The 20680-nt window shown below is 42.6% G+C and overlaps 3 protein-coding genes across 5 annotated transcripts; all 3 read right to left on the reverse strand.

Annotated features, from left to right (window-relative positions):
• Positions 1-4716: 4716 nt before the first annotated feature.
• On the reverse strand, positions 4717-9342 carry med8 (mediator complex subunit 8). 2 transcript variants are annotated; one of them, XM_051377399.1, is made up of 7 exons: positions 9234-9342; positions 8806-8927; positions 7945-8089; positions 7724-7864; positions 6508-6595; positions 6179-6418; positions 4717-5149 (listed from the first exon to the last, which is right to left on the reverse strand). In XM_051377399.1, the coding sequence occupies exons 1-7, from the start codon at positions 9237-9239 to the stop codon at positions 5079-5081; spliced, it is 813 nt and encodes a 270-aa protein (XP_051233359.1). In that variant the 5' UTR covers positions 9240-9342; the 3' UTR covers positions 4717-5078. The 2 variants fall into 2 exon arrangements, with proteins under 2 accessions (XP_051233359.1, XP_051233358.1); XM_051377398.1 differs by having other exon boundaries at positions 6158-6418.
• Positions 9343-9856: 514 nt separating this feature from the next.
• Positions 9857-14318, reverse strand: LOC127350611 (4-trimethylaminobutyraldehyde dehydrogenase). Of its 2 annotated transcripts, none has more exons than XM_051377400.1 (12): positions 14209-14318; positions 13821-13979; positions 13022-13167; positions 12523-12652; positions 12295-12429; positions 12014-12210; positions 11546-11686; positions 11266-11454; positions 11008-11095; positions 10750-10891; positions 10355-10467; positions 9857-10211 (listed from the first exon to the last, which is right to left on the reverse strand). In XM_051377400.1, exons 2-12 carry the CDS (start codon positions 13960-13962, stop codon positions 10117-10119), a joined length of 1518 nt encoding a protein of 505 aa, XP_051233360.1. In that variant the 5' UTR covers positions 13963-13979; positions 14209-14318; the 3' UTR covers positions 9857-10116. The 2 variants fall into 2 exon arrangements, with proteins under 2 accessions (XP_051233360.1, XP_051233361.1); XM_051377401.1 differs by lacking the exon at positions 14209-14318 and adding an exon at positions 14087-14186.
• Positions 14319-15375: 1057 nt separating this feature from the next.
• On the reverse strand, positions 15376-16959 carry LOC127350304 (uncharacterized). Its single transcript, XM_051376787.1, has 2 exons — positions 15657-16959; positions 15376-15518 (listed from the first exon to the last, which is right to left on the reverse strand). The coding sequence occupies exons 1-2, from the start codon at positions 16925-16927 to the stop codon at positions 15434-15436; spliced, it is 1356 nt and encodes a 451-aa protein (XP_051232747.1). The 5' UTR covers positions 16928-16959; the 3' UTR covers positions 15376-15433.
• Between the last annotated feature and the right edge of the window lie 3721 nt (positions 16960-20680).

Below are 20680 nucleotides of genomic sequence, written 5' to 3' on the forward strand. Positions count from 1 at the left end.
AAACCATGACGAGGAGGAGGAGGAGTTTTGTCTGGATTTTAGATTTGTAAAATGCTTTATTGCTGTTTTGCAAAGAGATAAAAATTCATTTTTTGGCAAGGGCACAAAAGCAAACATCAGACCCCTCACTCACACTGATGTGAGGGAAGAAATCAAAGCAGTGGATAGTAACAGGAAAAAAAACTCTTCTATCTTCTTTGACCTCCTCGTACAGCGGAGCCTTCTCATCACTGGAGTTTCATATCAATCATCCTCAACCAGACCACAATGCATGTGGCACATACAGTGGGGCTCAGGGCTCACATTATATCAATGACAATAACAAGGCTCATAAAGAGGCTGGCCTCATGCACAACGCATAATGTACATCAGTTATGTCAACGCCTGCCAGCATGAAACACACACACACACACACACACACACAACACACCACAGTTGCACACATGTGCCTGAGGGAAGGGCTACTGAAGCAGACGACGCAAGGTCTGAGGTCTGAGGGTACGACATAGGCTTCGTCTCAAGGAAAACCCTCTGCGTTAATATGATGAAACAAGTCTTCTCCTCCACTGATAGATCTCACGTTGCTCATAAAATAACTCCAAAGAATAAGGCTCTGCAGGAATAGGGTCAAGTAATTAGTGACTGTGGGTGTGTTCCAGTCAGTGTTTCAGATTTCAGATTTGGAAAGAGTTCAGTTTGGCAAAGACTTGCTGCTGGAAAGCCTCGGTCTCGTATTGCCTATGCCACCCACAGATCTCTAATGAATTCCTCTGATCCCAACTTTCATAAAGCAGGCATTTGGAGAAGATTTCACAGATCAGCGTGCGTCATCATTGCCTTTCAAGTTATTTCAACCGTAGAACATTTGAATTAGAATCTGCAGTATATTTAAGTGTTTGGGGTGTGGGAGTTTAAGGCTGTAAACTCTTTCTTTATAGTTGCCTAAAGCTTCCATAATGAGCAAGATATGGACCTTATCATGTTCTTCAATTATAGTGGGTGGGGGGGGCTCTTTAAAACTGTGCCAGGAGATGCTCTTATTAAAGAAGCGAGAAAGTTATCTCTCCAAAACATGAATCACAAAAAAGACAAAAAAAATAGTCTGCACTGATGATGGAGGACGTCACAACTGACAACGACAGTGGGATCTCTTGTGCCCATTCTCAGTGAGCTAATTTGCTTTGAGTTTGCGTCTGTGTTTTCATCTTCTTAAATGTTTTCCCTGCATTTCTGGACATGAAGTCATATGACACATTTGGTCACCGCAGTGTGTCGCTTTAGAGGGAAATCCTGTCTTTTCATAAGATAGCAATGCTGATTATGTTGTCAAGAAGGATTTATGTCAGGTGAAAAAAAAAAAAACGACCCAGTTCCCCCTGCTCTGTGTACCCTGCTATATGCTGTATATTGTAATTTAGGAGGCAGCTGTCATATTGAGTTTTCCCATTATCCGGTATGTACGGTGTGCCTCAGACTCAGACTGAACGCACTGGATGTGACTACACCAGCTCTCTCATCCCAAACACACACAAAAACAACCTTGATTTATGAATTCCAATTAATATTCAAATTAATAGTCAAAACAGAGGGCGGTTTAAGGAATTTGTTTTCTCGGGCCTCCAAACAGTGAAACACTGCTGACCTCTTGAGGGGTCTTTCAAAGGCAGGGAGCACTGAGGACAGAACCAGGAGTGGGGGTGGGGGAAAAGATTTGATAAAGGGTTTGAAAGTCTGAAGGCTGTTAGTCAACGGATATTAATTATACGTTGTAGACTAAAACCTTTATTTTATGTCTTTTTAAGCAGATTACATAACATAAAACCTGTAGAAAAAACATTTAGACACTGCACTCTAAAAGGTCAGAACATGCATGCAATACTAAATAGGCCTATAAATGACTAAATAAATGAAATTCATAAATTAGTCTTTAATTAAAGACATGTGATTTAAAGGATCAGTGTGTGGGATTTAGTTGCATCTAGTCGTGAGGTTGCAGGTTATAACCTCCTCGACACACCCTCCTGTTCCAAGTGTGTAGGAGAAACTACGCTGGCTGGGAAATTCGCAAAAGACATGATAGGTCCTATCTACAGCCAGTGTTTGGTTTGTCCGTTCTGGGCTTCTGTAGAAACATGGCGGTTCAACATGGCGGAGTCTGTAGAAGAGAACCCGCTCCTACTGTAGATAAAAAACATCTCATTCTAAGGTCATTGCTAAGCTCACTAGCTGTTAGCATGACTAGTTCATGTAGTGTTGATTTTTTTCTTTTAAGCACGGTCTTATTCGTGTCAAACTTAATTACTTAAATAGTTTTTTAGTTCAGGAAACAGGGAAAAGTGTGTAAATTAGCTTAAGCTAAGCTATCTCACCAGCTAGCCTTGACTAGCAGGAGCGCAGTCGCTGGCTGTTAGCTGTTTTTTAGTTCTCGTAATGTAACGTTTTCAGGCTGTTTTTTGTTTATATATTATGGTATGAAACGTTCTATGATAAACATGTCGAAAAGTAACCTACCTAACTCACTTTGACCAAATATGTAGTTACTGTGTTGTGGTTGTGTTGTGCAGAATGAATGGATAGTATTCAGATCCAGATGCAACATGCTAGTTTTATGACGAGGAGCAGATTAATATTATAATTGCATAATACAGAAGAGACATCGCTGGCAAGAGGCTCAGATGTGACAGCAGTGTTAGTGTATGTGCTCTACAGGGAGTACAATTTAAATCATTGCCTGCATCTCTGCTCGTACAGGTCTTAAGTCAGAAAATCCGTGTTTGCTTTGTCGCGTAGGTCATTCGTATTTATCACAAGGCACAGGAAATCCAACAGAACATGAAAAGAACATGTGAAGCATGTCCAACTAACCTGTAACTTTTCCACCTTCGCTTTTTAACTCTCAGTTGTAAATCTGTCATTAAAGTAGCAACTAGTAGTGTAAAATGACACTTAAAATTTCACACTAATCATAAGCTGGGGCAAAACTATACCAGTGATTGAAAGTATTAAATATTGATATTATGTTTTTTTTGTACCCTAACTAAAAAACACACGTATCAAAAATCGTGTCATTGCAGCTTTAAACCACTCAGACAGTACCGGTCTACAGTGTTTTCTTATAATATTCCAGAGGTTGTGTGATATGGGCAGCTGGTGTTTGTACTGGAGTGTGCATTATTCACCATCACATGGTCAATTTGGGCCCTAATGTGTAATTCCTTTAATAAAAGGTGCTTTGGGGGGGTTCTAGATTTTCAGCGAAGGCTACTGTAAGGTGCCTGAAGCGTATAGGTTACAGCTCTAGCAACAGCAAAGCTTTAACTCTGCTCTGCTTTTTAAGAATGAAATTGTATTGTACTTGAGAGAATACATTTTTATTAAATATCATCAATCCATCACGGATCATTGTAATTTACAACTGACCCGTCTAGTAGAAGAGGTGCAATGAAATTAGGGTAACATCCTCAAGAGGGTGATCACTTCATTGGGAAAAACACTGAACAACATGACATCATATTGGCATGTTGGAGGCCATTTACTGCAAATCTGCTTCACATTTCTGCTGGTCACATAAAGGTATACAGTAGTTTTTCCTATTTTGAAATGGTTTTTCAGGGCAGAAACTAGTTCCAATTCTTTATATGTTGTGAGAATCTCAATAATTTCATTATTGTTCTATTACCACAGCAAGGGAGAGAGACTGCAGAATGATGGATCTGATGGATTCTGATGGATCTCAGTCAAATCTCAAGTCTCTCAAATTCACTTTCGGTGTTTGGTGTGTATTGAAATGAATGGAACCCTTTAGCTAACTGTGAAGCAGGAAAAACAGAAATTGTAAATCAAAGAATTAAACGTTGAAAATGGTAAACTGTAATATGGTTTGTAGCAAAAACTGCATAATCCTTTAACTTTGTGTGATAGTTTGTCAGAAAACTCAGTTCAGCCTTTCTTTAATCTGAGCTTTGCAGGATGTTGCCTGTTGGGTCTTTGTTTATAATTTAAAGCTCATCTGTGGACTCCAGTGTGACCTTGTGCAGCTTTGAGCTGTCTCAGCAGAGCGTCTGACCACGGTGGCTGACACAGCGAGACGTCTGCCTGTTTGGGGACAGAGGGTGTATGTAGGTCAGCCATGGGCCTGCATGCTGTGACAGCAGCACGGTCACTGTGCTGTGCAGCGGGACAGGGATTGGAGTGGACAGAGAGAGCCGGCGTGGAGAGAGGCCCCCCTCACACGTCAGCACCGATACTTCCTCATTTGCCCCCTTAAACACTTTGACATTATCAGGCCACACAGACCAACGTCCACCCTCATTATTCTCACCTTTGGTACTGCAGCAAAATGGGCAAAGAGAAGAAACAGGCAGAAATACTGAACAGACATCAGATCATGGTGCATGTCTCAACTGTTGGATGGTCATTTGATGGGTACTGTCCCGTCCATGTCAGGACACTAACACTAGTGATGTTCAATTACAACAAGGTCAAAGCTCTGACAGTACAGAGCGAGCGGTGTAGACGGTGGATTGTAGACAAAAGCACGTATGGCACAACAGACAAACCACTAACAGTTTACTTACTTACAATTAAATATACATGTTGGAAATTTGCTGAATTATTATTTCCCTCAAGTACACAAACAGAATCTTCATTGTATTAATATTGGAGAGTATATGATTTAAATACAGTTTCCGAAATATTAATTACTCAACCACGCAGTCGTTTAACACATCTTTTATTGAAAAACAGTCACAGTACGGTTCCAAATACACTGTTATGATCCCGTAGATGGTGACATACTGCCATCTAGTGGCCCAAACACTGAGGCCCAGGTGTTGTATCAAAAATGAAATATGTACCCCGATGATTGCAAATATTAAGATTGTGTTGGACATCATTTTATAGAACAATAAGCATGTCAGTGAAACAGTTAAAGAAAGAGTCATAACTTCGTAGAAGTTGGTCCAGTCCATGAAAATAATGGCTTTATACTGTAAGTGGTTATTGTAAATGTTGTCACCGCCTTATGAGAGTCTCTGAAGTGTAACAAATGCTGGATGAAGAATTAAGAAAGATGGAGCTCATCGGTTGTAAGGATGCATTGAACCGGACGCAGATTTGATGTTTGTCTTGATGCTGCTTGGCATTTTTCCTGAGAAAGAAAAAAAAATGGAGAAATAAATAACTAAATACACATACAGACGATCTTTCCAAGCTGTTTAGATAAACAGCAGCACGTACAATGCGTTACTGAAATGTAAAGAAAATGGTTGTATAGTTCAAAATGGTGCTCATCTAACTATATATAATAAAAGCTGTATGTCTACTCAATAAAAGCTGCATGTCTACTCAGAAATCCAGAGCTCAGCACATAAAGGGTCATTTTTTTAACACTCTGCATGCAAATAAGAAAAGTGTAGGTGTCACGATTGGATTTTTGATTAAAACATTTTCAGCACTGACGGCTAAACCACTGTTGAGTCTTGATTTGTAAAGTTAAACAGATCATTTGTTTTACGTTCTGACAACTGTCATTTACATTTTTTAATTCTTCTTTATAAAGATAAGGCGAATGGTATTAACCTTATATATAGGAATGGATTTAGAATGTATCACACTAAAGCCACATGGTCAAATTTACATCATTTATCTAAACCATTTATTTATCCACCAGCATTCTTTTACCAGTAAGCTATGTTATACTGCGTTGTCTTACATGTCTTGTGTGTAAGCAGGCTGGGGGGGAAAGAGATCAAATACACACTTTTGCTTTTGATTATTGATCAGTTTTTGATTTAGAATAAAATTCATGACACTCCTACTTAAAATAGTAGGCTCTTGTAAAATGAATTTCTGCCTCTCCTGGAAGTGGATGAATCAAATATTAAATGTTGGATCGATCTTAATTGTTTATATTCAGTTGCATATATTGATTAACCTTCATACTGTATTTATTTGATTATTTTACAAATAAAGACCCTGTCCATCTCCAATTCATTTACACCCTAAAACAGAGACATTTAAAACATCGATTAATAGTACAAATATAATACAAATGAATTACACCCATGCACAGGAAGATGAAGAGCAGCAAGAACGTAACATCAGTACACAAAATAAAATGCAAAACGAAGAAAAAGTAGTCAGGGGAAATACTAACCCAGCTCTCCAGGTCTCCTACCTGGCTGCCCTTGCTGCTGTGGTGCCACAGGTCCACCCATACCTGCTTGCTGGCCTGAACCGCCACCAATAGTGACCTGCTGTAAAGTTGGACCCCCAGTCATCATGGGCCCTTGTCCTGAATGTCCAGGGGCCACTGGACCTGGAGGCCTACATTTGGAGAGCCCCTTTCCAAACGCAACAGCTCCAACCAGTGCATTAGTGTCGGCAGGGTTGAAAGACGGTTTGTTCTGTCGTATAGCTGAAAAACAAGAACTCATAAAAGTTAACTTCCTTAAATTTAGAAATCAGTTTGAGGTAAATGACCTGGACAGTGAGAGAAACACATACCTGCACTGTCTGCATCTCTGTCCTCACGAGGATTGTTAAGTTTCTCTAGCAGGCTGGAACACAGTTTATTCAACGTCTGGATCTGTTTCTGTTGATAAAAATATAACCAGGGAGGTTTGAACGATGTGCGATACACTACACCTGCACGCAAAGTAAGGTGGTACTAGGGATGAGGCCGATCCGATCCAGTATCGGTATCGGGACCGATACCAGCGTAATTCACGTATAGGAATTTCCCGATCCAACCTGCGCAGATTTCCGATATCTGCGCTTTAACGTTGTCTGCTGAAATGACTCCACAGGTGATTCCTGCCGGCCAGTCTGCTAGCTGGCTGCAAACTGTGGAATGGATTTCCTGAACGGAGGCGCGGCTCAATGAGACACAGAGTTATGAGACACGCCCCCGCTCAGGAAATCCATTCCGCAGTTTGCAGCCAGCTAGCAGGATAGCATTGAGCAGCATTGTGGCTAGCCAACATGTCCGCTGTGTGGAAATACTTTACACTGGAAACACCGCAGAGCAAGACAGCAAAATGCAATGTTTGCAAAGCCGTAATTCAGAGAAGCGGAAGCTCCCTCACGTCGTACAACACTACGAACGCAATCAAACATTTAAAAAAAGCACCACACGAAACAGCACGAGGATTTTTTAGCCGAGCTGTCAGGAATCACTTCTGGAGTCATTCCAAAAACAAAGTAAACTCCAGGTTGACAAAGTGATTTGTTGATGCTACAAGAGCCAGTGTACTTGATCTGTGTGTGTGTAAGATGTTTACACTTATTGCACTTTTCTTATATTTCAAGACTCAAATATTTGACATTTTGGGAATTTAATAAATATTGACATGACAATCAATTTGAAACCCTTACAGTTGCATATTTGTTTTCAGAATGGGATTTTTCCTGTTAACAGGATTTCCTGTTTTTCCGACTTCCTTTTCTGACCTTATACTTGCCTCAAGTTGTCGTTTGGGACACACATGCATACATACGTACATATCATACTTGTCTGTTTATTCATATTATCTCATATAAAATCAACAATAATGATAATAATAATATTAAAGCAAACACAGCTCGGCATAGTATCGGTATCGGCCGATATCCAAATTCAGGTATCGGGATCGGCTCAGAAGTGAAAAAATGTGGATCGGTGCATTCCTACGGTGGTACATTTCTGCACAGCAAAACTGCTTCCATACAACAACCAACTGACCTGTGCCACCTCTGGGCCAATCCGTGCTGCCTCTGCACTCAGCTGTTTCTCCTGCTCCTCCACCTCTGGGTCAGGCTTGGTGCGCAAGTAGTCCGGTACGATCTCATGGCTGAACACCGGCACACGCTGCTCTGTGAGTTTCTGTGGGGGAACAAGCAGAGGGAACTGCTTAAAAACACCTCTGAGAGGCAGACATGTCGGCCAGTGGCTTTGATACTCACCGCTAAATCCTCATCTCGGTCCGGAGACAGAAGCAGTGGGATTATAACCTGGTTGCGAAAGGACGGTGTCTTCTCGTTCTTGAGCAGTTTATTGATAGTGTTCAGCTGACCAGATAGAAGAGCAAAGTTGTCCAACACAGAGGGCCTGAATGACACAAACACATCACAGCATCTGAGAAATCTCCACATTCTGATGACAAAATAACAGAGCATCTGGTGGTTCACTGCTGTGACGTTGTTTCACCCCATTGTTTCCACATATTCAGTGAAGGCTGGTCCACAACATGGCACCAGTGTAAAACACTGGAGTTCTACTGAGCTGTACTGGCAGCAGTAGAACCTTTCTGAATTCATCACTACCAATGTTTGTTCGAGGGGACACATTTAATAAATACCAAGTCATATTATTTTTCTTCACCTGCAGTTTGTTCTAATGGAAATGACACTATCAATGATAACACGAGAGGTTTCTTAACAGAAAAGTCTAAAAGCCTTGTTAAGCCTTAAGTTAGCTGGCAATATTTTATCAGCAGTAAATTCACAGAAGAGTGACTGATCCAATATTATTAATAAATATGAGACTGATATTTACAGAATGTGAGGAATGGCTCTTTGGACACTGTAGCTGGGGTAAGGGGACAATCAGAAGCCCTACGTTCAAATACAACTATAGTTAGAAACATATATGTCCAATAACATGGCCAAAGCCTCCACACTTATTACATATCAACCATCTCATAAAAAGGCAGCATGAAGTCTTGATGTGTAGTTCTACCGCCTGGAAATAGCAGCGGATACAGACTACTGAAGATCAACCGCACAGACTGAAAACCTTCCCCTCTGGTAAAATGCCTAACTCACCACGTTAATCGCTCGTATTCATTCTCCAGTTTATAAATGAAACTGTGGAGAGCGTTTTTGACGTGTGCGACCCGAGAGGCGAGAGACTCCACCGACGCCTCTAACTGCTTCTCCTCTCGTTGCTGAGGGGAAAAATATAAAAACAAAGTTATCTGATAACACACCAAACACTGCTAACCACACCATATATTAGTTCAACTTTACATTAAAGTTCACTTCATTGTTATGTTAAACTAGATAACGCCATCTAGCTAACCTAGCTAAGCAAGCTGTTAGCAATACCTAATGTAGCTAAGCGGCTATTGCTAACCCTATAAATAAGTTCAGCAGAAGCACCTTATACAAGTACAACTTCAGTTAAAATACCAGTGGCTAATATAACAAAGTATCATACTGCAATTTATAATATGTGGGCGTTAAAACATTACCTGCATTGTTGCACTGCAAACTAATAATCCAATACACAAAATCAAGGCAAAAGCACTTCCGGTTCACGTCGTCAAAATAAAAGCATGTGTTCTGCTCTTATGAAGAACCCAGTCCTCCGTTAACACGTTGTTTCTTTTCCCTACACGAAAACATACAAATACTGCATCCAAAACAATAACCTCCGTATATTGAATTACACGTATGTTCATCAGTCTTGCTGCCAGCATTGAGAGCTTGCAGAGATACAAGGCTTGAACAAAAGGGGATGTAATGCTACAGCAAGATAGGACTCTGGCTGCACACTGCTCTTCATCATTTATAGTAAATATATATTGCATCCGATACTGTGGTTCAAGAGGTGTACATATCGTAGCCATCTTATGAATAATGGGCAGTAATGTCAATATATTGCTCAATGTTAGCTGATATTAGGATCAATACTAGTGCTATTGTTCCATGTGGCCATGTGGTGGTATTGACATGACACATATTATATGACATATTTGACATATAGGTATTGTCAAAAATGAATACTATGATTATCAGCTGTTGGATATCAGGAAACGTGAATAATAAACATGCTTAGTACTTGTGTTTGTCACAAACAACCAGGAACAGAGACTTTGTATCTAAAACATTTTATTTTGACAGAAAGGAGTCAGGTGTCCAGTAGTGTTTCAGTACAAAAGTCTGTTTTTTTCTCTAATGCTAATTCACAGTTCACACACAGGAGTTCTAATTAAGGCTCTTGGTTCTACTTCCACACACACACGCGCACACACACACACACACACGCACGCACGCACCCACGCATGTGTTAGTTAGTTTAGCATCAGGGATTGTGCAGTACTGGCACAGCAGTGCAAACACTGTGAGAGGAGTTTAGAAGAGGCTCTCGACGTCGCCCATTTCCACAACCACAGTCTTCAGCTGGGAGTAGTACTCGATTGTCACCTGGCCGTTCTCTCTGCCAAAGCCTGGGAAAGCACAGTAAAGATCATGTAAACAATGTTTCTTTTAGTTATTTCAGAGAGTTCAGTCATTCAATACCATCAATGTTTCCTCTGCATTTGCAATAATAAAAGTGTAATTCTGACAATTTCAACCTTAAACACGTTACCTGAATTCTTGTATCCTCCAAATGGCACTTCCACAGGGCTGATGTTGTAGTTGTTGATGAAGCAGGTCCCTGCCTCCAGGTCTGCAGCCACACGATGGGCTCGAGAAATGTCCCTGCAGGCAGAGGAAAGGAACACATTTTAGATAAGCCCAAGAAAGAGTCAATCCTCCTGCTGCTTCTGCCCTCCAGCCAAAGAGACTGCTATTGCACAATGAATTCCACTTGGTAATGAATAAACCTTTATTGGCTGCTTTGTGGAAACCCTGAACCGCAGCCAGTGGTATGCAATAACCTCATTCTCTTCAAGAGCAAAGCGCCAGCTTTGTGAATCAGTGCTTGCAACAGACTGCTGACTAATGACAAACTCATGCGTGCCCCATGTGTCCTGTGCTGACCTGGTGAAGACTCCAGAGGCCAGTCCGAAGGTGGTGTTGTTGGCCCTGCGGATCACTTCTTCCTCTGTGTCAAAGGGCAGTACAGACATGACTGGGCCAAAAATCTCCTCCTTCACACAGGTCATGTCATCTCTGCAGTTATCTGTGCAGGGAGAAAGGACTGCATGTAACATACACTGCATACTGGCATGCAAAACATGCAAACTGACTCAGATTATGAGTGTTACAAAAAAATAACAACACACTGGAGAGACTTACCAAGCACACAGGGTGACATGAAGTAGCCCCCTTTCAATTTGGGGTCACTGGGGACAAAAGGCTCTCCTCCACACAGCACTCTGGCTCCCTGGAAAAACAGACATATCAGTCCAACAGCTATGAAAGCCAAGATAAGTATAGTCAAACTGCTTGGAGGTGTTATCACAGCTGATAAATTCTCTGATAAATTCCTCTCTAGAGTTGCTCAATCCTCCTGCAGGAACCATTAAAAGGTTCCTCTAATCTAAATAAACATACCTCTTTCTTGGCCTGATTGACAAATCCCAGCACTTTCTCCAGCTGTGGCTTGCTGATCAGCGCTCCCATTCGGGTGCCGTCCAGCATGGGGTCACCCAAAGGGATGACCTTAGTCCTCTTCACCACCTCTTCCAGGAACTGGGGCATGATCTCTCTTTGCACAAACACTCTGGTCCCATTGCAGCAAACCTATACAAGGACATTTTAACCTGTCAGAGCTGAATGCACTGGGTCGGGTCGAGCTTGACATCATACAACACAATGCATAAATGTGCCTCACCTGTCCCTGTGTCAGGAAGTTTGCCATGAGTGCGCCCTTCACTGCGTTCTCCAGCTCGCAGTCTTTGAAGATGAGGAGGGGAGATTTCCCTCCAAGCTCCAGAGTCACCTGCTTCACCCCCTTTGCAGACATTTCCATGACCTGAGTGCAAGGAGGACACACAAGGCATTAGCAACAGGGACAACTGAAGCCTTGTAGAGCAGTCAAAAGAAAGTGTTTTGCATATTTCAAAAGAGTTATGACACTTATTACTGCAATAATTTTTCCAACAGCACTATTTTTTTTTATACTTTAAACAGGTTTTTCCCAAGCATCCACAAGCAATTTTGTTTGTGTAAGCTCATTTTGTTTAGGGATCACTGTGGCTGTAGAGGTGGTCGTCTGGGCTTGTATGACACCCTTTGTTCTCTTCCAGTACAGTTTAATGACTTTATGTTCAAACTCAGAAGACTGTACTGGTCTCTGTACCTTTTTGCCCGTTGGAACGCTGCCAGTGAAGGAGACTTTGGCAACCATCGGGTGATGGCAGAGCAAGGTGCCGGTCTCAGCTCCACCTTGCACCACACAGAAGAGCCCGTCAGGTACCCCTGCCTCTTTGTAAATCTCAGCCAGAATGACAGCAGTTACAGGAGTCATTGGTGAGGGCTTGAACACCATGGCATTACCTAAACACAGACACTGAACGTTATGGTCTACACAGCTTTTTTTTTTTCAATCAAGAGACACGTGACACACATTTACAAACTCACCACATGCCAGAGCAGGAGCAGACTTCCATGACGCGATCTGGAAGGGGTAATTCCAAGCCCCGATTCCCACACACACACCAAGGGGCTCCCTCCTGGTGTAAGCAAATGCTCCGCCAGGAAGCTGGACGTGCTGGCCTTAAACAATGAAACACAATGCATTTTTTTTTAAAACACACAACACTAAGTTTTGAAACTTTTGGGAAATCCTTTTGTGTTCGTGCAACCCACCTGCGAGCGTTCCAGCCATGCCAGCGTAGTACTCAATGCACTGCCAGGCAATATCGATATCCACCAGGGCTTCAGTGATGGTCTTGCCATTGTTGATGACTTCCAGCTTTGCAATCTTCTCCCTTCTTTCCTGTTTTTTTGGGAATAACAGAAAAAGTTGCAAATGAAAAACTTTGACAGAAGTATTTAAAATGATTCACTGTGGTACGTTTAGTGTCTTTACATGTATACAACTTTATTTCATATAGATTATGCAATGACGGTGACAGATTGAGGTTAAAATCTCCCACCCTGTGTGACATCAGAGGCAACACTGACACACAAAAGGCTTATTTTGCACAAATGTAGGCCAGCAGTGAGGGGAGGGAGAGGAGGCAAGCTTGTGCTTTTAATGAGTAACTAGTGTCTCACTGCATAATTGCAACAGTCTGTTGTTGTGCAACACTGAAATCAGACTGGCTAGTTTCCAGTAATGCAGATGGTATTGACCCACACTCACCCTGATAATGCGGGCGGCCTCGAGCATCACCCGTGCCCTCTCCATGCCTGCCATCTTTCTCCATTTTAGATAGGCACCGTGGGCGCTCTTTATGGCCTCGTCCACCTCCTCCGACCCACATGGCACCATCTGACACAAGACACGGCCTGCACAAACAGGAGCAACAGGTTACAGACTGACCGAGCTCCGGGCACTTGTGGCATTAGAGTTCTGGCACAATTGCAACTTTGAATTGCTTCTCACAGGGGTCCCCAAACTTTTGTCAAGGTATGTTAAGGTACACACAGTAGATCTACAGATTAGACTACGGACCCCCAGGTATTTTGATAATAAAGATAATAAGGTCCTAATGCAGTCAATCAACAATCAAACTAGGATCACAATAAATTACAATCAATCAAGCAGCATTTAATAAACACAGATATGCGTCTGCACAAACACAATGACGCAGCAGGCTAAAAGGCACACAGTCAGTCTGTGACATGTGTCTGTCAAAGCTGCCTACGTCCTCACAGCGTCCCTGTTGGCGGGATCTGGTCAGTCATATTGTATAATATTGGACTACTATGCCGCTAACTACTAATAACAGCACATTGCAGCGGGGGTATACAGAAGTTAGTAGCAGGTCTGGCCTCACAGCATCGGGAGCAGGGTTCAGACAGACGTCCTCACGCTGACCCCGCTGCGCTGATGTGCCACTACTAACCTATAAACCATCACACTGGGGTCTACCGGGTTTACCACACATGTCAGAATACAGCATTAAACAGTGAAGCAGACTGTACAGTGCTGGATTTACCAGTCGCAGGTTCGAACACGGGCTCTGTGTTTTTCTCCTGCCTGGGTTGGACCCGCTTCCCACCCCAGAAATTCAGATGATCCGTGACCACCACGGTGCCCGTGGAGGCTCCGGGCATTGTGTCGAGAATAGACTGCGCCATTGTCAGAGGAAGAGGACCTGAAAGGACACAGGGAATGACAGCAATGAGGCTGAAATATGCAGGACAGTATTTAAGACTGTGAATGACACTGCACGCGCTCAATGTTACTGTTCACACCACTCACGTGAAGCGCCTAACAGTTAGCTAAACGAGCACGAGCAAACGCAGCACAGGAGAGGCAGCAGGTGATTTTAAATAACGTTACTACAGTCCGTTATATAAAGAGAAGACATGCTGTTACCTTACCGTTAACGCTTCTGCAGACGGACTGGACGCCAGGTCACAGATGAAGAACATTTCACGCCCCTAAATCCAGACAGGACACACCTTCATGTGGTCTTTGAACGCGTCTCGGTCTCATTCCTCGACCGAGAGAGAGACTACAACGAGAGGCAAAGGCGATGTGTTCGTTTTTACTTTATTCTTAAAAGAGCCGAGTAAATGGCTTCTGTATAACACAAAGACATATAACGTTATGTCCACTCATCCATTCGTTACCTATACTTGTTGTGTATCATGTTAAGGGCTACTAAACTATATTTTATAGCTGTTGTTGGCCAGAGTGCGAACGAGGAAGAAGTAACTTCTTCATATAATTTTTTTGCTATAATGTGTCCTTCTGTGGTCAACAAGATGGATTTATTTGAAAAATGATGACACATTCTGGATTACACAGCAGATTCAGTGCGTGAACGTCTCAGCAGAGCCACCACTAACAGGTTTTAGGAGGAGTTCGGTCTAGACCTGCTCTCAGGGGAATATATATTAGACAGGGTCAATTTTCACAAAATCAGAACCCCGAAGGCATTTTGTGATTATTTATATTATACAACATTTCTAGGGGTATTAAGGGGTGCTGAATCCAAATCTGCTGTATATGAAGCTCAAAAATGTCCCAAAATGCCTCAAAATTGAGAAATTCAAAATGGCCGCCACCGCCAGGCTGAAATCAATTTTTCAGTATATCTTTTTGACTAAACAAGGTACAAACATGAATTAAATGTGCTTTTGTAAGTTTTCCTACATGGGCAATTCAATGCCATATTCAGATTTGAGATGTAATGTGAAGAAACTGCTTAGATATTGCAAAAATAGTTGCTTTTAACTATGAACTATTATTAACTAATTAATATTTAAGTTATTATTATTAATATTATTACTATTATTGTTGATATTATCAGGCTACATTTACTTTTTTTGTATTTTGTTTTGAGGTCAAATGTACAAACAAATACAAAAAGATACAAACTTTAATTAAATGTTCACAGGTTTTCACACATGGGGAATTTAACATCCTGTCCTGATTTAGATCAAGTGTCAATAATCAGCTTGAAAATCACACATGTATAGAGAAAAAGGTGGTCATTAGTGATAAAGAAGTTGTCAATCAAATAAGATCCAAAAGCAGGAAGATCCATGGCTCATGGTGATATTCATTGAACTATATCCCAGTAGAGGTTACAGTGACAGCTTATTCACAGTCCTCTTCAATGTTCTGGCAAGTGTTGTCAAGTTTCCTGCAGTTGCATGCGTCTATACATTCCATGCGACTCTTTCTGAATAGAACAGATTAAATAGAATAGAAAGATTACAACCAGTACAAGTACAGGTACATTGGAATACTCTACCAGTCTATCATATTTGTACATTCTTGTACACAATGATCAACATCAGCTAATTCCCTATACACATACCTGCAGCTGCAGCGTTGGCTGAGGCATCCCTTGGTACACCCACATGAAGTGAACTCCCTGCAGGCTTTAGGCATAGGTGGCAGAGACATTAGCCGTGGCACTAATTGACCTTCCTTGTGTATCCATCCCATTTCATCCACTGGAGGAAGATCAGGATGTGGCAGGTGAGCTTGGTTCCAGATTGTCGCTTGATAGTGTGAACGCATGATATGAAACTTCACTGCATCTGAGGTTGGAGGCAGAGTCTCTTGTGGACAACCTTTGCAAAACAACTTCACTCTTGCTTTGTTGCATGTATCAACCTCAGGCACACCATACATCTTACAGATGAATTTCTCTGTTGAATTCACAATATCTTCTGTGAGAGGGCCCTTCCCATGGCCAGTAAGATCAGTGTGATGTTGCTCGAACACCTGCCAGGCTGTTTTCTTTCCGTGACCGCTGAACTGAGACACACTATCACAGCCAGTGATGGCATGGAAGGCAAGCAGTGTGTCCACTTGATCATCAGAGAGTAACTTGCGAATGTCATGTACTGGAAAATACTCTGGATACTTTGATGTCCCGGCTTTCATGTAGAGATGGGTACATCCAATTCTGTCATGATGTGCTAGAAGTAGAAGAAGCACGTCTGTGTCACGCGCTGACACAACTATTGTGTCCATAGGAGCCTGGATGCAGTGCAAAATCAGTCGTGTATCAGCCTCCTCATGGTCAGCACTCAGAGAGGAGATTTCAAGTTCTGGATCTGATGACTTGACAGTGGTCGCTTCAGCAAACCCACCTGATACTACAACGACTGGCTCATATTCTGGGCTGTGTTCTATCAGATGGTTTGAGAGTAGTCGAGCGAGATCTGCTTTGTTTTCTTCCAGTGCCATGAAGCTCGACCAGTCTGCTGGAAGTGGAACAGAGTCATTCACGATCTCTCTGCGTACTGGTCGGTGGCGCTGTTTACGCTTCTTTCTTGTGCCTGTTTTGATGGATTCGTCATGGTACCTGTCGAAGACTACATCAACCCTCTGGTACTTCTCTGCCATCTTCAACACTGTGTCAGCAAACTTGTTGGCATAGTTGCCGAATGTTGTGATGTCAGGCGGCTTCCCAAGTGCCATTACAAGTGCTTGGCCATCAATAAGAAAGCAGCTGGGTTCCTGAAGGGGCACATCTGCAGGGGTTTGGATATGTTTTGTCAGTATATTTACTAAAACAGATTTGTTGGTGGAATGTAGACTGCCGTTAGTTGCGGCCAGAGATGGCGGGATGGGCATGAGTTCATGCTGGAGAATATTTTCCAGGTCTACCTTGCGACCTGCTCTGTTAGCTGTGATGAGCCTTTGTAGAATCTGCCTGTCCACTTTGATGATGTTTTGCTTGTTCTTGGAAAGTTGCACAACTTCATACAAAGAGGCAAATGTTTTGGCTTTGTTCTTTCGAATGGGTGACTTCAGATCCTAGTGCTGGTCACTATCTGGAGGTTCACACAGACGTTTGTCCACAAACACTTTCATTTGTGCCTGTCCAAGCTGTTCTGCACCAAGCAGAGATTGTTGAATCTGGGGTGTGACCACGTCCTTGTTGATTATGTTCTTGAGTGTGTCCCCACCATCTTGAAACACACCGTGCTCTTTTAATGATAGACATATTCTGCTTTCATCCACATCATCTCTTTCCATTCTACTCTTTGTGCACTCTGTGTGTGTGTACTCATTGTCTTCATCATCTGTTGTCAGTCTCAGCATCGCTGTTGTCTGAGAAGCTATGACTGTTCTCAGATTATACGACAGTGTCAATCTACTGAGGGATGTTGGTATCCTGGTGATACCTACTAGGCCTCCACTCTTATTTCCTGTAGCATTTAGCCACTCTGTACTTTGATCCGCTGAAACCTGATTGAAGCGTCGATCACTGAGTTTTACCACGAAGTTGCCTTTCTGAAACTCAAGGAGGATTTCTGGTGGGAGAGCAGACATCTCAGCCAGGTACACAGTACCCCATCTGGCGTAGTTTATATGATCGTACCTGAAGAAGAAGGGCAGCATACGTTTGAAAGCATACAGGTGGAGATCCCACAATCCATCACGTTGCGCTCTTGTGAAACAGAGTAGGATGCTGACCATAGTCATATAGTTCCACCAGAATGCAGCATTCGGGTCATCAACTGCAAGTGATGCAGAAAACTCTTTCATGGGCTGCTGGAATCGGTCTTTGGTCAGTTTGTCGACCAGTTGTGCGATGTGATCAGCATCTATGGACTGGCAGAGTCCATAGAGTTCAGCTCTCAGTGTAACATCAACCTCATCCAGATATGTGTAAAGCTGTGGGAGTAGTAGTTGCCAAAGAGCCTGCAGGGTAAGCTTGTGGGTCCTCATAGCACGTGCATACCCCTTTCCTGCCATGACATGCTGAGCAGCATTTGCTCCCAGAAGATCACACTTGACCCATAGCTCCCTCAGGCCAGAATCAACCATGTGTTGTCCTATCACACCCAGGAAGTTCATGGCAATGTGAAGGCTTCCAAGGCAAGGTATAAGCACGTCCTTGTATTCTTCTACTGACCACTTCAGTTCTAGCAACTTTGGATAAAGTGCCTCATCCACTGTCAGAATGACATGTTGTTGTTCCATTGATTTGCAGACATGGAGCACTCGCTTGACGACTGTGTTCAGTGTATCGAGTTCAGATGCAGGAGCCTGGATGATAGGTAGGTACCCTACTGTAGTTTTCTCTGGGTTGACTGTGCTTGCCTTTTGATTATACAATGTCCAGGAAGGCTTTGGTTTTTGAGATGTGCTGGACATGAAGAAGGCCATGTCTGTAGCTTGTGCTTTCTGTGCTGCGGGACATTGTTCAGATGACTGTGTGAAACAGTCTGCTGCTAATACACCACTGACTGGCCGCTCTGTGATTCCTCTCTTTGGTGCAGGTATGATATCAGTCATTGCCTTGGGGATGTTGAGGGTGTCTGACCTGGAGTAAAGATCAACTCCTTCAAGGAGATCACCTTCAGGTGGACCACGTTGCCAGGCAGCCACTTGAGTGGCATGGAATGTCCCTTTTCCGTCCAGAGTGTATTCGTTGATGTCAACATTGTCCGCTGAGAAATGAACAAAGCGTCCCGTTACCAGATTTTGTGGAATAACGGCACCATCATCCCCAATGGTCTCCAAGGTCGTCTTAGCCAGTTCAGTGTCAAGTTTGATTACCTCACGGTAACTCATAACATGACCTGCCTGGTGAAACATGTTCACCAACTCCTTTGAACGTGTAGCTTGATGAAGGGTACTGGCCAGTCCTATGTGCTTCGGAGTGAGGAACTTGTCTCCACTAGCTGTGTACATAAGATCCTGTGCAATGCTGAGGACTCTAAGCTGTCGTTTGGCTGTGTTCTTATCATAATCTTCAACGTCATCCTCCAGCAGGCGCTGACCACCTAGTAACAAGTTGAGGAACATGTACAGGCTGTTGGGTATGCTGTCTATTGCTCTGTTTTCACTGATGTCTATCCCCTCTTGTTTTGGATGTGAGATCATATCTCTTCGGATCTGCAATGCCACATGGACCATGTTCAGGAACATATCTTGATCCTTATGTTTGAATGTAGGAATAACTCTATGAATATTGGAGGTGTCGTCTTTCAACATTGTTGATACTGGAATATGCCGGTATTTGGATGGAACCAAGACAGTACGAGGTTTATTTCGAGGCTGATCATGCAGTACAACAAAGTCGTATATGCCCTCAAGACGATCAGCTATTTGTTCCTTGAAGGAGTTCCTTCGGCTTAGAAATCTAGATGGTATATCTAATTGAGCCTCATTAGCTAGTGTAGAGTACCGGTCCCACACATGTACAAGATCCAGAATATCCGCTTGATTTGCTGATTGTTCAAGTTCTTGGCAGATCCACTCTAATGGCATGTCTGTGCTCGGAAGTGACTCCATGCGTTTGATCCTACGTTCAAACCTGGTCTTGCAAGTCATGTGATAACTTCCTTCTGCAGCTATAAGATCATTTACACAAGCTAGTCGCACTCTTAAGAATGAATCACACTTTGCTGCTTGTAGGATTCTGCTGCTGAATTTCATTTCTTGTATGAAATGTAGTTTTTCTTTCTGATCTTGTTGGCAAAAGATACACTGCTTCCAATCTATTGGAGGTATTTTGCTCCGTAGAGTAACATTTTGCGGAGTTGGGGTGGATGCAGATGAACTTGGTTTGGTATCTTTTTTCAATTCTGCCTTCAATTTCCTTTCTATTTCACGTTTATTCATGTATTTTGCTCGGCAGTCCTTATGCCATAAGAATTGCTGAGGCAAGTCTCCTTGAAGTATCTCAGTAAGTTGACTGGTTGCATCTCGGAAGTTGTCATGGTTTAATTTCATCCGGAGCTGTGTTACAGTGTCAGCTGACTGGAAGCCATCCTTACTAACTGTCATGAGATTTTTCTTATTGTCTTCCTGGCATATGATGCATAACTGTGGCTCAGATGACATTAAGCTTTCTTGGGTATAGTCTATTTCTTCAGCCATGGTTTTTGTCGCCAATTGACTAATTCAGACCTACAAGAAAGAGTGAGTTTTCTTAGAATACGAATGCAAAGTCTAAGACAGTGGTTCCCAACCTGTGGGCCGCCGAGGTATTGCAGGTGGGCTGTGGGAGGCCTTTCAATAGACAAAAAAAAAAATCATGAAGGATTACTAAAAAGGGATTGAATGGTTCAAGTAGAACAATACCCGAAGAGATTTACATTCAAATAAATTAAATGAAATACATTTAAACAGTCTTTCCACCAATCAGTCAGTGTAAAAGCAAGTGTGTTAAGTTTACTGACTTTGATGCTATCTAGCCAATCGCGTTAGCATGCTAATCGCGCTAATCGCGCTAGCGTGCTAATTGCACTGACCCACTTTTGCACCAAAAAGTTTGGGTGGGCTGTGGAAGATTTTCAGAATTTAATTTGGGCCTCAGCAGTCAAAAGGTTGGGAACCTCTGCACATCGATATGTATTGCTCATTGAGCCA

Source organism: Dicentrarchus labrax, unplaced genomic scaffold (assembly GCF_905237075.1).
Source record: "Dicentrarchus labrax unplaced genomic scaffold, dlabrax2021, whole genome shotgun sequence".
Lineage (NCBI taxonomy): Eukaryota > Metazoa > Chordata > Actinopteri > Moronidae > Dicentrarchus > Dicentrarchus labrax.

What these genes read in the sequence shown, in the direction of transcription:
- med8 (XM_051377398.1), bottom strand. An exon ending in CAGAGATGCAGACAGTGCAG is followed by an intron (nt 6,419 to 6,507) that starts GTATGTGTTTCT and finishes CTTGTTTTTCAG; the next exon opens with CTATACGACAGAACAAACCG. An exon ending in TAGGAGACCTGGAGAGCTGG is followed by an intron (nt 5,150 to 6,157) that starts GTTAGTATTTCC and finishes TTTCTTTCTCAG; the next exon opens with GAAAAATGCCAAGCAGCATC.
- LOC127350611 (XM_051377400.1), bottom strand. Translation starts at nt 13,962, where the DNA reads ATGGCGCAGTCTATTCTCGACACAATGCCCGGAGCCTCCACGGGCACC. An exon ending in AGGCCGCCCGCATTATCAGG is followed by an intron (nt 12,653 to 13,021) that starts GTGAGTGTGGGT and finishes CCAAAAAAACAG; the next exon opens with GAAAGAAGGGAGAAGATTGC. An exon ending in TCAATCAGGCCAAGAAAGAG is followed by an intron (nt 11,096 to 11,265) that starts GTATGTTTATTT and finishes CTGTTTTTCCAG; the next exon opens with GGAGCCAGAGTGCTGTGTGG.
- LOC127350304 (XM_051376787.1), bottom strand. Translation starts at nt 16,927, where the DNA reads ATGCCCATCCCGCCATCTCTGGCCGCAACTAACGGCAGTCTACATTCC. An exon ending in AGCCAACGCTGCAGCTGCAG is followed by an intron (nt 15,519 to 15,656) that starts GTATGTGTATAG and finishes TGTTCTATTCAG; the next exon opens with AAAGAGTCGCATGGAATGTA.